Source organism: Onychomys torridus, chromosome 6 (assembly GCF_903995425.1).
Source record: "Onychomys torridus chromosome 6, mOncTor1.1, whole genome shotgun sequence".
NCBI lineage: Eukaryota > Metazoa > Chordata > Mammalia > Rodentia > Cricetidae > Onychomys > Onychomys torridus.
In genome coordinates this window covers 106,108,950-106,125,417 of record NC_050448.1, presented here as the reverse complement: position 1 = coordinate 106,125,417, position 16,468 = coordinate 106,108,950, and the positions used below count along the sequence as shown (strand labels likewise).

At 42.9% G+C, this 16,468-nt stretch overlaps 1 protein-coding gene across 1 annotated transcript; it reads left to right on the top strand.

The window, feature by feature from the left end:
- The first annotated feature begins 513 nt into the window (after positions 1 to 513).
- Ostc (oligosaccharyltransferase complex non-catalytic subunit) lies at positions 514 to 15,840 on the top strand. The gene is made up of 4 exons (XM_036189365.1): positions 514 to 868; positions 4,344 to 4,437; positions 7,002 to 7,199; positions 15,276 to 15,840. The coding sequence occupies exons 1-4, from the start codon at positions 646 to 648 to the stop codon at positions 15,292 to 15,294; spliced, it is 534 nt and encodes a 177-aa protein (XP_036045258.1). The 5' UTR covers positions 514 to 645; the 3' UTR covers positions 15,295 to 15,840.
- The last annotated feature ends 628 nt before the right edge of the window (positions 15,841 to 16,468 follow it).

Below are 16,468 nucleotides of genomic sequence, written 5' to 3'. Positions count from 1 at the left end.
GAAACTAGAATAACATCAAGATTTTTGGCCCGAGTGATTTTCACCATTTACCAACACACTGGTGACTGACTGAGAGGAGAGAACTACAAATCATAATATATTTACAAATAATACTATTTTGTTCTGCCACAGTTTATGGTAGGTATGGACTGGATTTAAAAAAAAAAACAAACAAAAAACCGGATACTACTTTGGCAATTATTGACAATTGTTACTATTGTTAGCACCGCTATACAGCATGAAGAAAACGCTCAGAGTTGAGCTTTTTCAAGCCCTGGGGGGAATCTCTAATAAGTTTCTAAACTTTCCCATCCATCCAGCAGCTGTGCGAACCTAGAGCTTCCAGCAGCCAATCAGCTCCCAAGTGTGTCGTCAGCAAGTGGGCGGGGCAGTGGGATGAGACTCTCTCCACTTCTCCAGCTTGGCCACGTAGGACGCCTTGCAGGTCTTGGAAGATGAATAATAACCAACCTATCTTTCATTAAGGAAACAAGGATCTGACCTCCACTCAACATGAAGAGATTACATTCTTCATTTTATTGTCTCCGAATACATGCCTTAGCAGCTCAATGTGGTTTCTTGCTTTCTTCAGTGAGTGGATTGTCTACTTCTGACCTTTACGGACCTGCGCTCCTCGGCTAACGCATGCGCGAGAGCTGGGGAGGGCGGGCGTGTTTCCGGGCGGCGCGGGAGGCTGGAGGTCGGAACGCTGGCTCTGCTGCCGCCGACATGGAGACGCTGTACCGAGTCCCATTCTTAGTGCTCGAATGCCCCAATCTGAAGCTGAAGAAGCCGCCCTGGGTGCACATGCCGTCGGCCATGACGGTGTACGCCCTGGTGGTGGTGTCTTACTTCCTCATTACCGGAGGTAACTCGGCGGTGATGGCTCGGGTGGGCGCGCGGGCAGCTCGCTTCGGAGGCGTGTGGCGGCGGAGCCCGGCTCCGGGTGGGCAGTGCTGAGCCCGTGTCGGTCTGCAGGCTGAGCGGAGCTCGGTTCACGCCCTGCGTTGGAGAGAAGTGGTCTTATTCTCTTTGCCTGCCCTCTCCGTCGAGGCTCCCATCCCGAGAGCCGAGTTGAATATATTTTGCAAGCCCAGCTTGTTCTTTTTATGACTCGCTACAATACATTGTTTGATCGGGTATCTTGGGAACATTATTTTCGATTCACTGTATTTCCGTGGTTGGTCAAGAGGTTGTGGGACTTTCAAACTTCTCCTTGTGGTCCCTGGAACCTTGGAAGAGGTCTGACAACCATTGAGTTTGTTAGCTCAAACCCCAAGCGAGGTCTTGGGGTTGCTTTGTTTCCAGTCACAAGAATGAGAAAGGAATTCATCGAAACCACGGTTTTTGAGAAATACATGAGGTTGGAGTTGAGGCTTGCAAAAAGGTGGTGTGTTTTAGAGGGCAGAAGTTTGGGCTCAAGGAAAGCACCACTTTTCGCTTATCTGTCACCCAGTCCCTTTAAGTGGAAAATGCAAAGGGGTGTGGCCTTGCCTAATGGTGAGTTGGCAGTCTGTCTGCAGTCTTCAGAGAACCTTTGGAGCGCCAGTTTCAGGATTTATTCAGGATTGTGCTTTTGGAGTTTAGGAAGTAGTGTACTTAACTCAGAAAATTAAAAAGCTCTTAAGTTAGCAAGAGTGGTTCAACTTTTTTTGGGGTGGTGGTGACCATATGATTCGCTTTGAAGGCAATCTTTAACTGTAGAATTTATGCCCTGCCTAGCTTATATTAACAGAAGCACTAAATACCCCTTTAATAGTTTTTTGTTTGTTTGTTTGTTTAAAAAAAAAGACATCTGGTGTGTCATTTGCATTAAGTTTTGCTCAGCACATTAAGCAATGAATACTGAATAAATGAAACAAAATGCATTTGGCTTAAAAAAAAAATTCGTCTTCCTTCTCCCCAGTCTGTTTCCTAACTCTTATTTCCTTTGGAGAGAGACTTTTTCCTAGAAGCCTCAGCTTTCCATTGGAGCTCACTTGTGGTGTTTGCAAATGGGGTTGGGGGGAATTCTCTGCTCTGAGCACTGGGTCAAAGTGGAAAGGACACATCTTGTACATTTACTGTCAAGTCTTCTAAAAACTGTGAATTTGCCTAAACAGCGTTTCTGAGAATTGGAAGTGTTAACTGAGTTTCTGTTGACTCGGTGCTCGGGCAGCAGCAAACAAAATATAATTACTCTGCTCTCCTTAGAATGTGGTTGAGACGTGTTAAATACCACACAGTTGTTTCCTGCTACATAGAGTGTCATTGAAGATAAGAGTTGGAAGCACCATTTCCATTCTGGTGTGCTTCCTGAAGAAATCACCTGCAAGCCTGAGTTTGAGTGGTTTGGAGGGGTGTACTAGGAAAGAAAAAAAAGTATGGACAAAATGTGGGACCAGGAGACCTGTAAGGTGGTTTTTGTTTACTTACATCAGGGTTTCTAAATCCTCCTTTGTGATCCATTTTTGCCTGAGAAATTTTTACACAACCCTGGTTGCGTAAAATAGGTATATAAGATAGATAGATACACATACCAAACTTTTACTGATAGTAACACATAAACTTTACAACAACAGTTTGGTAGACATACTATTGCACTGTTTCTTAAAACTGAAAGTAAATTCACTTACTAAGGAAATGGGCACTGGCCAGTGGTGGTGCACGCCTTTAATCCCAGCACTTGGTAGGCAGAGCCAGGCAGATCTCTGTCAGTTTGAGGCCAGCCTGGACTACATAGTGAGATCCAGGATAGGCTCCAAAACTATACAGAGAAACCATGTCTCGAAAAAAAACCAAAAACAAAACAAAGATGTACTTATTTATTTTCACATGAAGAATTGAACCTTAGTTGAATATTTGATACTGCAGAATATAGAGCATCCTTGGTGTCCTTCAGAGCTTAATATTTTATAATTGTTAATGCCGAGAACATGTAGTGTGAAATGGGAAACATGTTTAGGACCATCTCAGAAATTGTTGGAAATTCTGCCCTAATTTGAAGTTAAAATTCATTCAGTAATTTTTAAAGAAACTCAAACAGCAATTTAAAAAAACCCATACACCATACAGTCCAACAATACTAATTTGATACTTAACATCATGCTTTTAGGAAAGCAGACTGTATAATCATGTGTAGTAAAAACAACCATCATTCATGGGGTGTAGTAGTCTGGAAACTGAGCTCAGATGTTTGAGGCAGTGTTTTTTGTCATTGCGCAGTGTGGAAAGTGCACGTGCCGTGTTCAGAACCGAGGCTGTAGGTAGAGCATGGGCGTGATTTAGAGCCAGGTTTCCAGCTTGCATGTTCACCCACCTTTTTCTAGTGGCATCTTTGTCTTTTTCAGTCCCCCCAGCTAGTTGTGTGAGACCCATGTTAGAACCCGCAGTTTAGAAGCTCTGGCCTAGGTTGTAATGCTAGGTTGGATAGCAGTGGTTTTAACTAGTCTTTTATCTGTCTGTTCTCTTTTGTTTGCCTTTTAGAAAGGAGGTTATAAACTGGACCAGGTGTTTCTGGGAAGACAGTGACTGAATGATTGTGGGACCAGGAGGGTTGATGTAGGAAAGAGAGCTTGAAAAGACAGGGCCGAGAAGAGGCATCCAAAGGAAGCAGCTCTGGAGAAGGCCAGCGGGGAGGGGTCTAGGAGGAGGGACTCCTTCTGTAGCCCAGTGAGAGGACGGGTGAATGCAGGTGCAGTGCCTGGCGTTGTGGATTTGCCAGGGAGAAGGTAAGGGAGTCCTTTGACTCTTCTGTCAGGAGGGAGACAGGCTGTGTAAGGGAGGTGAGAGAGTGTCCCCACAGTGGAAGTTGAGAATGTCGCTGGGCTTTAGTGGTCATGATTAAATTGTGAGGTGCTGGGGTTCCCATTAATGATTGCTGACTATGCTCAGGAGGCTGAGGAAGGAAGAGCAGCACATTGGAGGCAGCCTGGGCTACACATAGCAGCTTCTACTATAGAGAATTCCTCTCAACTAGCCAAAAAGGAAGCAAGAAAATTTCCGTAGGCCTCTCTCAATTTACAGAAATTTACGGCTATGTAGTTTTATTTTGTGTGCTAGAGTACACCTTAGTATTAAATGTTCCTTACTTTGGAGTCATTCTAGAGTATTAGCATGTGTTACTAAGTTTCCTTCCTGAAATTGGCATCTCTTTGAGAGATAATATTTGTTTAGATGTCATTCTAAAATGGTTTATCCAAAGATTAGAAGGTTAGCTGGATCTGGTTTGAGTATAACAATACAATCAAAGCATCCCTGTTTATGTGTAAATAAATCCTATTTAAATGTAATTAGAGGCCATGAAAGCTAGAGTTCTGTTTTTCAGAAGGAGAGATCTAATCTGTACTGTGTCTTTCATTTAGGAATAATCTATGATGTTATTGTTGAACCTCCAAGTGTTGGCTCAATGACTGATGAACATGGACATCAAAGGCCAGTGGCTTTCTTGGCTTACAGGTAAAAGATAGCATTTGAACAACTTGATGATGGGAAGAAGGTTGCTGGGGCTTGCCTAATGATTCAGTGGGAGATAAATGAGCGTGGTGGCACATGCTTTTAACTCTAGCAGGAGGGTCTCTGGTTTTAGGCAGGCTGGGCTCCTTAGCAAGCTTAAGAGTGAGACTCTGGCTCTCAGAAAAGTAAATAAAAATGAAGTACAGTAGAAATGCTGTGGACTTATCTGCATTTAGAACCCCTTGTTTTAACATGTGGAGTTCTTACGACAAAATGAGGCAGAACGTAACAAAAGTAGAACTGTGTTATTAATCTATTAGAAAATCAGGTGTGTCTTACTGATTGGCATATCATCACCAACCTAAAGTCTGGTTTAAAATCAAAATGACAGACTGTCTGGGGTCAGCAAACTACAGTCATTTTTTAGTAACATTTTATTTGAATTAGCAATACATTTATATATTACCATATAAACACCATACACTAATTGATTGTACTACTGGAGTGCTTAATTTATAGCTGTTCCTACAGGCTTAAGGTATTTGCTTGTTTAGGTATAGAAATCAAATCTGGGACCTCAAGTATAGGTAAGGAATGTTCTTTTATGATAGTTATATGGGCACTTTAGAAAAGACATTTATAGACCCCTGAATGTTACTGTTAAATAAGAAATATGATTTAGATTTATTTGTTAATTTATTATGTATACAATGTTCTGTCTGCATGTATGCCTGCAGGCCAGAAGAGGGTGCTGGGTCTCATTACAGATGGTTGTGAGCCACCATGTGGTTGCTGGAAATTGAACTCAGGACCTCTGGAAGAGCATCCAGTGCTCTTAACCATCTCTCCAGCCTTTTTCCTTCCCTTCCTTCCTTCCTTCCTTCCTTCCTTCCTTCCTTCCTTCCCATACTTCTTTCCTTCCTTCCTTCCTTCACTTACTTTCCTTCCTTCCTTCTTTCTTTCAACATTATCTTTTCAATGAAATCATTTAGTTAGTGAATATACCTTTTTATAATACCTGTTGATAACCATCTCCTTGATAGAAATTTGCTTTCTCTAAGAATTCAGCATAACTATATTCCTTTAAAAGATCAGATGTGGGCTGTTGAGGTGGCTCTGCAGGTAAAGACACTTGATGTCAATCTTAAACATGAGTTCAGTCCCCAGGACCCATATGCTGGAAGGAGAGAACTGACTTGAACAAGTTGTCCTATGACCTCCTCATGCATGCTATGGCATGTGCACCTCTAAACATATACATACATGAAACAGTAAAAATTAATAAAAATTTTAAAAGGAAAAATCAGCTATAAGCATAGACACAAATTTGCATGTAAGGGTTTACAGATTGCTAGAGATGTTGTTCGGGTCATAGGGCCTTAGTTAAGAATGCATGCTTTACAAATACTTCCCTTTGAAAGGAGATGTTTATTAATTAGTATGACTTCAAGAAGCACAGCTAGTTCAAATTTATTTGCAGTTGATAGGATATTATTTGTTTACAGGTAGGGTCTTACTTTGTAGTCCTGGCTGGCCTTGAATTCACAGAAACCCACCAGCCTGTACCCCCTTTTTTTTCAAGACAAGGTTTCTCTGTGTAACAGCCATAGATGTCCTGGAACTAGCTCTGTAGACCAAGCTGGTCTTGAACTCACAGAGAACCGCGTGCCTCTGATTCCCAAGTGCTGGGATTAAAGGTGAGCGCCACCACTGCCTGGCTCAGCCTTTACCTCTTAAGAGCTGAAATTAAAGGTTAGGTAGACTTAGGAAGTTGTGTGTATCTTTAATACTCTAATCCCAGCATTTGGAGGGCAGAGGTAGGCACCTCTCTTGAGTTCAAGGCCAGCCTGGTCTACATAGTGAGCTCCTAGACTGCCAGAGTTACATAGTGAGACCCTGTCTTGAAAACCTAAAGAAAAAAAAGTGTGATAGAAATTTAAATTAAAGTTCATATACACATAAAATGTTCAACTGTTTTTTTTTTTTAAGATTTATTGATTTATGTACACAGTGTTCTGCCTATATGTATGCTTGCAGGCCCGAAGGGGGCGCCAGATCTCATTATAGATGGTTGTGAACCACTGACCATGTGGTTGCTGGGAATTCAACTCAGGATCTCTAGAAGAGTAGCCAGTGCTCTTAACCCCTGAGCCATTTCTTCAGCCCCTGATAGTTGATGTTTTAAAACTCTTTTAAGTAAGCTACATGATGACCAAGTTTTATTTTTGTGTTTGGATTTTGTGTTGTTTGGGCTAAGCTTAAGTATGCTTGTGCTAGGCAAGTTCTACCATGGAGCTACATTCCGAGCCAAGACAGGTTTTTGTCTGTTCTGTTCATTGTGCATCCTAGAACCTAGAATAATATTTGATGTGTGATATACCGCTCAATAAATACCTGTTGAATGAATAAGCAGATGAATACCCAAAGGCATAATAAATAGCTGTAAGGGTAAGAATAAAGTGTTAGCACGAACTGTTTTAGCATAAAGCAGAATGAGGAATTTCAACCTAGAGAAACATTAATTTTGTAGTAGCATTCATTTGCTGTGCTGTGGTCTTCTTTTTCAGAGTAAATGGACAGTATATCATGGAAGGACTTGCGTCTAGCTTCCTGTTTACAATGGGAGGTTTAGGTTTCATAATCCTGGACCGATCCAATGCACCAAATATCCCCAAACTCAATAGGTTTCTTCTTCTCTTCATTGGCTTTGTCTGTGTCCTGCTGAGTTTCTTCATGGCTAGAGTGTTCATGAGAATGAAATTGCCGTAAGTAGAATACTTTATATAATCAACAATTTCACCTTCGTTATGAATTGCTGTAATAGTTACTTGGATAACATAAGTTCATAGATTTAATTTAACACTCAGTTAAATGTGAAAAATGTTCAAGAACTAAAGACATTTGTAACTTGCCTCAGGTTATAACTATAGTTGTAACAAAATTGAGATCAGTAGGTCTTCCTGGCTGTCCCCATGCACGTTCAGGAGAGTCTGGTTGTTTTCTCGGCTGCACTGACTGGCGGTAGGTGGCTGGTCTTTCTGTAATGTGCCGTTGGTTACCGTGTGAGTCCAGCAGGACTAATGACAGTAGAGAGGACTTGCAGGCCACGGGCTGCCGCTGCTCTTTCATTGTCAGTCTAAGTTGCTCATTCCCGACCTGGAAAGCGGAATGTTTGATAGCCAGCGTGCTAGCACAGTGGAAATGCCACACGGTGAAGCCTTTGTTTCGTGTACAGAGTGATTTAAAAATACTGTGTGAAGTCAGCCTTTTGGATACACGGACAAGATACAGAAAGCATAAGTGATCGGTTGGGTTGGACTTAAAGTTTTGCTTTAAGTTGTGCACGTTAGGCAGTGTCTTAGTTACTGTGCTGGGATGAAACACCGTGACCAAAAGCAACTGGGGAGGAGAGGGCTTATTCCATTTAGTATTACAGTCCGTTGAGGGAAACCAAGGCAGAAACTCAAACCAAGAAGGAACCTGGAGGCAGGAGCTGATGCAGAGGCCATGGAGGGGGTCTGCTGCTTACTGGCTTGTCCCTCATGGCTTGTTCAGCCTGCTTTATGTAGAGTCCAAGACCACCAGCTCAAGGGTGGCACCCACCCCCAACCCCCCCACCCCCGCATGCGCTAGGCCCTCCTCCATGGATCATTAATAACTAATTGGCTTGCCCCCCCCCCCCCCCCCAATCTGGAGGGGTTGTCTCAACTGAGGCTCCCTCCTTTTAGATGACTTACTCCAGCTTGTGTCAAGTTGACATATAACAAGTCAGGTCCTCTACCACTGAGCCACCCCCCCCACCCCCGTTCCTGTACATGAATGTTCTGTTTAGGCGTCATCCCTAAGATCTCTCCTCATCTGACAGATAGTAAAGTCTGAAATGTCAGTTGGGGAGATGGTTCAACAAGTAAAGTGCGTGCTACGTGAGCGCGAGGACCTGAGTTCGTATCCTGAATCTCCATGTAAAGAGCTTGGGCGTGGATGCATGTCTAATTCTGGTGCTAGGGAGGCAGAGACTGGCTGACACCTGGAGCTCACAGGCCAGCCGGCCTTTCTGTACACATGCACACACACAAATGTTCGTACACATATGCTGCACACACACTGAACAAAAGGAAAATTAACCAGACACTTCTGGTCCCAGGCATTTTGGATATGGACTTCAGCCTGCGTAAGGAAAACCTGTTAAGCCTTACCCAGCAAAGAAGCACTGTCCCTTAAGATAGGAGAAAGGACTGTGTTTTTTTAATGTAACATTTAAAGATTTTTTTCCTTTTATAGAAGATATATTCTTTTCTCACATAATATATCCTGATAAAGTATTTCTTCCTCCCCTCCTATCCAGATCCCCTCCCTTTCTGTCTCATTAGAAAAGAACAGGCTTCTAAGAGATAATACTAAAATTAAAATAAGATAAAACTATCACATTGCTGTTGTTCAGGACTAGCCAACAGAAGGAAAACAGCCTAAGAGAAGGCATAAGAATCGGAGACCGACTTGTTCACACACTCAGGAGTCCCATAAAAACACTAAACTAGAAGCCATAAAGATTATTGTAACACAGAAAATTTAAAGTATTTGTAGAGAAAGGCAGATTGGTTTTGTAGAAATAAATAATTCCAATGGAGGTTGTTAATTTGAAATTTAGAAAAGTTTTCTAATTGAACAAGTAGGGTTTAATTTGAAGTTAGAATTTCTTGTATATTATGATTTTACCTCTGGCAAGCCAAACACGAGGATCAATTCAACAATTTAATTTATGTTTTAGAGAACTGTATTAAGCATGTGCATTATTCCTGTTGTATTGTGTGATAAAACATTGTGACTAAGGTAGCTTACTGCTCCAGAGAGTTAGGCGTCCATGATGGTGGAGTGTGGTGGCTGGAGCAGGGAGGCGAGGGCTCGGATCTTGAACTACAAGCACAGAAAAAGACCTGGAAATGGCATGGGTCTCCAGACTCTGAGAGCCCACCCTTAGTGGCAAGTCCACATGCCCAATAGTGCCGTCTTTTGGGGACCAGAGTGTTGAAGTGCCCAAGGTTGGAGGACATTTGTCATCTAAACCCCCGTGGCATCATGTGTCAGACATACTAATTTCTAGTGTTTGAACTTTACAATTTCACTTGGCCTGTGGCTTAGTCTGTCCACTGCCTAGGGCATGCCCATGGGAGTCGGGTGCTTGTTCTGGAGCCATATTCCCAGCTTAGTCCTGGCGTGATGGATGGTCGCACACAAGAGTCTTTGACAGCTAAGTATTTGTGTGACTGCAGTCTCTGCAGGCTTCTGTCTGTTCCTCTTGTCAGAGGGAGCACTTCTGACCCTGCCACCTTGTCAGCCCTGGCACTCAGCTTCCTTTTGTTCTGTCTCTGCCCCTGTTAGAAGTAATTCGCCCTACCTGGTAGAGTCTGCTAGCATGGGGGAGGCTGGCATTTCCTATAGCATTGAACCGTGCTGTGTTGGGGGCGTACATCTGTAATTCTAGTACTTGAGAGGTAGAGGTAGACCACCAGGAGTTCAAGGCCAGCCTCAGCTAAAGCAGGTTTGAGGACTGCCTGGGCAACCTGGGACTCTGTTTCAAAACAGAGCAACAACAGAAAATCTCCAAACCTTTTCTAAAGTGTTAGATTTTACTGTCGCTTTAAGTGTCTACACTCAGCAAATAGATATATTTTCCTTTCTGAGGTAGGATCTCAGTGTGTTAACCAAGTTGTTTATAAGCTCGTGAGCTTAAATGATCCTCCTGCCTCAGGCTTCTGAGTTACCCAGAGTGCTGGCACCTGCTACCATGTCCAGTTTGAGCCTGTTACTAGCAGGACGGTGTAAGCAAGCATGGAGCCTTTGTGCTGTAGGCTGACTTTCTGTTTGTAGTAATACACAGGACTGCTTTAGTTTTCCCTTTATGGCTTCAGTAAAGGAGTGACTTCTCTGTGTTATCAGTGTGTTCCTATTTTAATTTCAACCTTTTTTCTCTCTTTTAGCTTAGCTGGTTATTCTGTAATTTGGAGAACTAGATAACCCCTTTTAATAAAAGTTTTATTTTAATGGACACATAGTAATTGTACATATTTACGGAGTACAGTGACGTACACATACAGACAGACATGCTGAGGAATATTAGGAGTTATCCGGTTGCGCCTCTGTACTTATTAGCCACATTCTCCACCGCTTCCTCACCCACACCATTTGGATTGCCTTTAGGTCGGTCCTGGTCTAAAGAAAGCCAGTGGGTCTGTAGCCAGCCTTTTGGGTGTCTGAGGTCCGTTTCATTTGCTTCCACAATTGGAGCTGTAGTCCAAACAACTGTGCTGTGAAGTGTCTGGCCTGTAGGTTATCTCAGCAAGTAGTCTTGAGGCCAGTGCTCAGTGAGAGGAGACAGTGGTGACCACAAGACGTTCCCAGAGTTGCTGAGGACAGTGTGTTGTATACAGCAGAGGAAGTGGCTGCGGAGTTAGCATCCAGTTGTGGCCTTGCCACTGACTGGCTCTCTCAGACTTTGGACCAGTTCAGTTCAGTAAACTTGTTTCAGATCCCAGATCTACTCCGGAAAGTTAGTAATGTACCCTAGAGACTGTCAGATGAAGGGAGAAAGTGTTTTATGTGCCACCAAGTATGTATAATGTGCTTTGTTGTTGGGAGCAACCCTGAAACCTCTGTTTCAAGTAGGAGTCCGGCTAGTGTCAAAAAGAGATTACCAAACCATTACTGCTTCTAAAAGAGAAGTGGGACTTTCTTGGACTCCGGAGAAGACGGTGGAATAGGCATGGAGGCACTGTTCAGTACTGCTTCTGTTCTGTTCTGGCCTGGTGCTTTGGGCCGGTTAACTGCCCCGACAGTCTTACACTCTTAGCTATAAAGTGAGAATATGGCTGGCAGGGTGGCTCAGCAGGTACAGGCTCCCTTGCTGAGTGATGAACTCGGCTCCATCCTTGAAACTCACTAGGTAGAAGGAAATAGCTCACCCCTTTGAGTTTCCTCTGACCTCCCCACTTGTGTGCCATGGCATATATGCACACATATATGCTAACACATGACACAAAAATAATTTTTAAAATGTAAAATGAGAAACCATTTATTTTGGACCTCAAAGCCTTATACGACTAGGCAGATGCTCTCCACTGACCTTTCCCAAGCCCAGCACCCTTTCAGGGCAATTGCAAGGATTAAATAGAATAGTGTCATACTCTTGAGAAACTCCCATCAGTGCTAACCCAGCACAGTGCCTACCTTAATATATAGAGAAGGGGCTTAGTGACTGATGAAGAGAAAAATGATACTTTCTGGTGGCTTCTGTCTGGATGCTGCTGCTGCTGCTGCTGCTGCTGCTGCTGCTGCTGCTGCTTCTTCTTCTTCTTCTTCTTCTTCTTCTTCTTTTTCTTCTTCTTCTTCTTCTTCTTCTTCTTCTTCTTCTTCTTCTTCTTCTCCTTCTCCTTCTCCTTCTCCTTCTCCTTCTTCTTCTTCTCCTCCTCCTCCTCCTCCTCCTCCTCCTCCTCCTTCTCCTTCTTCTCCTTCCTCCTTCTCCTTCCTCCTTCTCCTTCCTCCTCCTCCTTCTCCTCCTTCTCCTCCTCCTCCTTCTCCTCCTCCTCCTTCTTCTCCTTCTCCTTCTCCTTTCTTCTTCTCCTCCTCCTCCTCCTCCTTGTTATTATTTTTTTGTAAGATTTATTTATATTATACATATAGTGTTTTGTCTGCATGTGTCCTTGTAGGCCAGAAGAGGGCACCAGATCTCATTATAGGTGGTTGTGGCCACCATGTGGTTGCTGGGAATTGAACTCAAGACCTCTGGAAGAGCAGCCAGTGCTTTTAACCCCTGAGCCATCTCTCCAACTCCTGGATTATTATTTTTTAAAAATAAATTGTGTGTGTGTGTGTGTGTGTGTGTGTGTGTGTGTGTGTGTGTATGCATGCATGTGCGTGTGTGTATGTGTGCGTGTGTGTATGTGTGCGTGTGTGTGCGTGCATGACATGTACATAGCGAGCATGTGCCATGGCACATGTATAGGTCAGAGGACAGTTTGTGGAATTAGTTTCCTCCTTCTACCTTGTTGGTCCTGGGATTGAACTCAGGTCATTTGTCTGGGCAGCAAGCAACCTTACCTACTGGACCATTTTGCTGGCCCCAGTTGTGTTTGGAAATCTTGGTTTACTTTGATTTTATTTATCTGTAGAATTCTCATTAGCTTAATATAATAACTAAGGAGTACCGAATTATCTGGTCTATAAGAAAGGGCCAGATAGGGGCTGGAGAGATGGCTCAGAGGGTAAGAACACTGGCTGTTCTTCCAGAGGTCCTGAGTTCAATTCCCAGCAACCACATGGTGGCTCACAACCACCTGTAATGAGATCTGGCGCCCTCTTCTGGCCTGCAGGGATACATGCAAACAGAACACTGTATACATAATAAATAAATAAATCTTAAAAAAAAATAAAAAGAGCCCGATGATTTTAGGAATGGCCATAGCAAATGCATTGTAAGGTGTTTACTTTGAGTCTCTGCCAAAATGTATATGATAGTGGTTTATTTGGTTTTCTAAATGATATCCTTAGAGTATTTTATATTTCTTAGTATTGTTTTTTAAAAAATTAAAAATTTATTATTATTTTATGTGTATGAATGTTTTACTTACATATATGTCTGCATCACTGTGAGCTTGGTGCCTGTGGAGGCCAGAGGAGGGTATTCTATTCCCTAAAACTGGAGTTCTATGGTGATTGTGAGCCAACATGTAGGTGCTGAGAATCGAACCCAGGTCCTCTGGAAGAGCAGTCCATTGCTCTCAACTGCCAAGCCATTTCTTCACAACGCCCCAGTCCCCAGTGTTTTTTCAGGTTTATAGCACACAGGTATAGGTCACACACTGTCTTCGGCAGGAATACCACAATATTTAGCTGTCATCAGACGGGGCTTTGACATGCGTATTCAATCACACAACAGATGACCGGAACCTGTCTCTAAAGAGCCCCTAGCATGAGCAGGCACTGAGTGCCTTCCTGTGTGGTCCTGATGTGAACCCTTGCTGGAAATCATCCGGAGCCTTTTCTGTGCTATGAAAATGACTATCTTGTTTTGTTTTTATGATAGTGAATTTCTGTGGGGTCTTCTAAGTCAGTGTGGATACATACTCAGGGCTCTTTTTTATGGTAGTCAGTCCGAACACATGCAGGGAGAGCAGCTTGAATAAGAGGAGAGTTCTCAGTAGATTGGCTGGGCAGATATGTGAGGAAAGAGTGAAGTTTGGATTGGTTGCATTGGCACTGATCTAGAGTCATCACCGGTCTAGCAGCTGGGAAAGAGGAAAAGCAAACCCTTCAGTGTTGGTTGTGAGATCTAATTCCTATTTTACAGACGAAAAAACTCAACATGCTTGATGCTAGCAGGAATACCCTGTGCTGCATGAAAACTTTCCGAGAAAGTCCTCAGGCCTCCTACAGTAACTCCACTTTATAGTGGAGGAAACTGAGTGAGGTTTGGCTAGCTCTACTCAGTTTTCTGAGCAGGGTGCCTTGCAGAGGGGCTAGGCTGGAGGGCTCAGTGAGGACAGGGTATATTCAGTCATTTGGTGGTGTGGTAGTAGTACAGCGTTTATTATACAGTACTGCACATCCTTTCTTGGTATTAGACTCAGGCGCTTATTACTGGAGGGAAGGGTTGGAACCTGAGTACCACATTCATTCAGTTCTCAAAGGGGCCTCAACCTGGCTTATAGCTTCAGTGAAAGGAACTCTCATCCAAGCAGCTTGAAATTTGCTGTCATCCATGGGCACAGTCTGTAACTGCTTTCTGGACACTTCCTATAGGGGCAAGACACCTCTGCAGTTTGGGGGCCCAGAGGCTCAGCTCCAGGAATGATATTCCTGGCTGGTTCTCCAGTACTTTCTCTAGTAATGATGAGGGGCTTTGCAGTCCAAGCCAGTTTCCATAAAAAGAATTTTTTTTGTTACTTTTTTTTTTTTTTTTTTTTTTTTTTTTTTGTCGGAGCTAAGGACCGAACCCAGGGCCTTGCTTGCTAGGCAAGCGCTCTACCACTGAGCTAAATCCCCAGCCCTTTTTGTTACAATTTTGAGAGTTCAAAGATTGATTCTAATTGTTAGCTTTAGCTTTTATGTAGTCTTTTCATTTTCCTGCCTTTTAATTATTGTTGGTGTTTTGTTGTTATTGTTTTTTTCTCTTTGGGGGCCGCCACCCAGCTCCCAAATAAATACATGGAGTCTTAGTCTTACTTATGAATGCCCAGCCTTAGCTTGTCTTGTTTCTAGCCAGCTTTTCTTGACTTAAATTATCCCGTCTACCTTTTGCTTCTGGGTACCTGTCTCTATTCTATATACTTTTCTTTCCTTCTTACTTCATGGCTGGTTGTGTGGCTGGGTGGCTGGCCCCTGGTGTCCTCCTCTCTTCTCTTGAGCCTAGATTTCTCCTCCTATTTATTCTCTGCAATTATTATGCTAGCCCCACCTATTTCTCTTTCCTGATTGGCTGTTCAACTCTTTATTTGACAAATCAGGTGTTTTAGGCAGGTAAAATAACCCAGCTTCACAGAGTTAAACAAATGCAATATAAAAGAATACAGTATATCTTTGCATCATTTAATAAATATTCCACAGCATAAACGAATGTAACACATCTTAAACTAAAATTCTACAAAATTATGTTAGTTTGCATATTGCTATGTGATGTTTTACTTTGAGAGGGACAAGTAACGGGAAGTCTACTCATTTATTGGAATGAACCAAGGGTGATGATGAGTAGCATTGGGACTTTGAGATTGTCATTTGATTCATAGTGAGTGGGCACTTTTGATTGTTGCTTCCTATTCACTTTCTGTGTTTATGAATTATTTCTGCAGGGGCTACCTGATGGGCTAGTGCCTTTTGAGAAGTCAGTGAGTCCTGGATTGGTTCCTGTTGATGCAGCCTTAAAGGCTGAGCCACTCCCTTGTGCAGTGTGGAACAGAGTGAAGAGCAGAGGAAGAGCAGCGTTGAGTGACACCCTAGCAAGCACATGACAGCTAGGCCTGGAATTCATGGCAGCAGAGACAGATTCATTCCAGTATTTTGTCTCATGACCTATTCTGATGTACCAACTATGTCTAGTGGCATTTTCTTCTTAGTTTTTTATTTGCTAAAGGAAATATACTCCATTTCTAAAACTTTGGTATCGAATAAAGTGATTATTTTTTACAGCCCCCTTATTATTTTTGGACATGATATTTCTGATTTTCAGAAATTAATCAAATCGAGAACTGTATTGTGAGATCCGAGATACTTGGACAACTGGTCAGTTCCTTCAGTGGTGCTTTGCCTTTAAACGGTGTGTGTGGTACTCTGCCATTTCAGACACATATGGGAGACTGTTTCCTGGACAATATGGTGTGTGGAAGGAGCAGAAATAAATGATTTTTCTAATTAACACTTTATGGTGTGTGGTTTTTGTCATTTTGTTTTGATACAGGATCTCACTATGTAGCTCTGTCTGCCTCTGCTTCCTGAGTGCTGAGATCAAAGGTGTGTGCCACCAGAACCAGCTTAATTGAATTAACTTGTTTATTTGTAAGTCAGTAAGTTCCATTTTGTGGTGTTCCTTAGTCATGCCCAGGATCTCCAACTATATTGTTAGGTATCAGTTCCAAAGGGTACCCTTATCTCTGTCTAATGGGCAGGCCCACGGACATGTCCAAAATTGAGCAGGCCCAGTTCAACCTGGATTATAGGAAGATTTCTGGCAGTTAGATAAAAGCCATCATTCCTCAGGAAGTTGTGAAACCTGTTCCCATCTGCCAAAAGGAGCCAGTTCCCTTATCTCTGGCAGGAAGACATAGATCTATTAACATATACCTGTGGCTGCATATTGAAGCCCATGCCAGCCTCCAGGCTCCCTTAGTCCCTGTTCACAAGCACTTGTTACACATCTCAAAACCCCTATCCTAATCTGCTCCTACATATACCCTTCTCCCCTGCTGTTCTCACCTTTCTCCATTTCTCTATCTCTTGCTATGATCTAGTCTATTGTGTGAACTGTTCCCTTCCACTGTCCCACTTC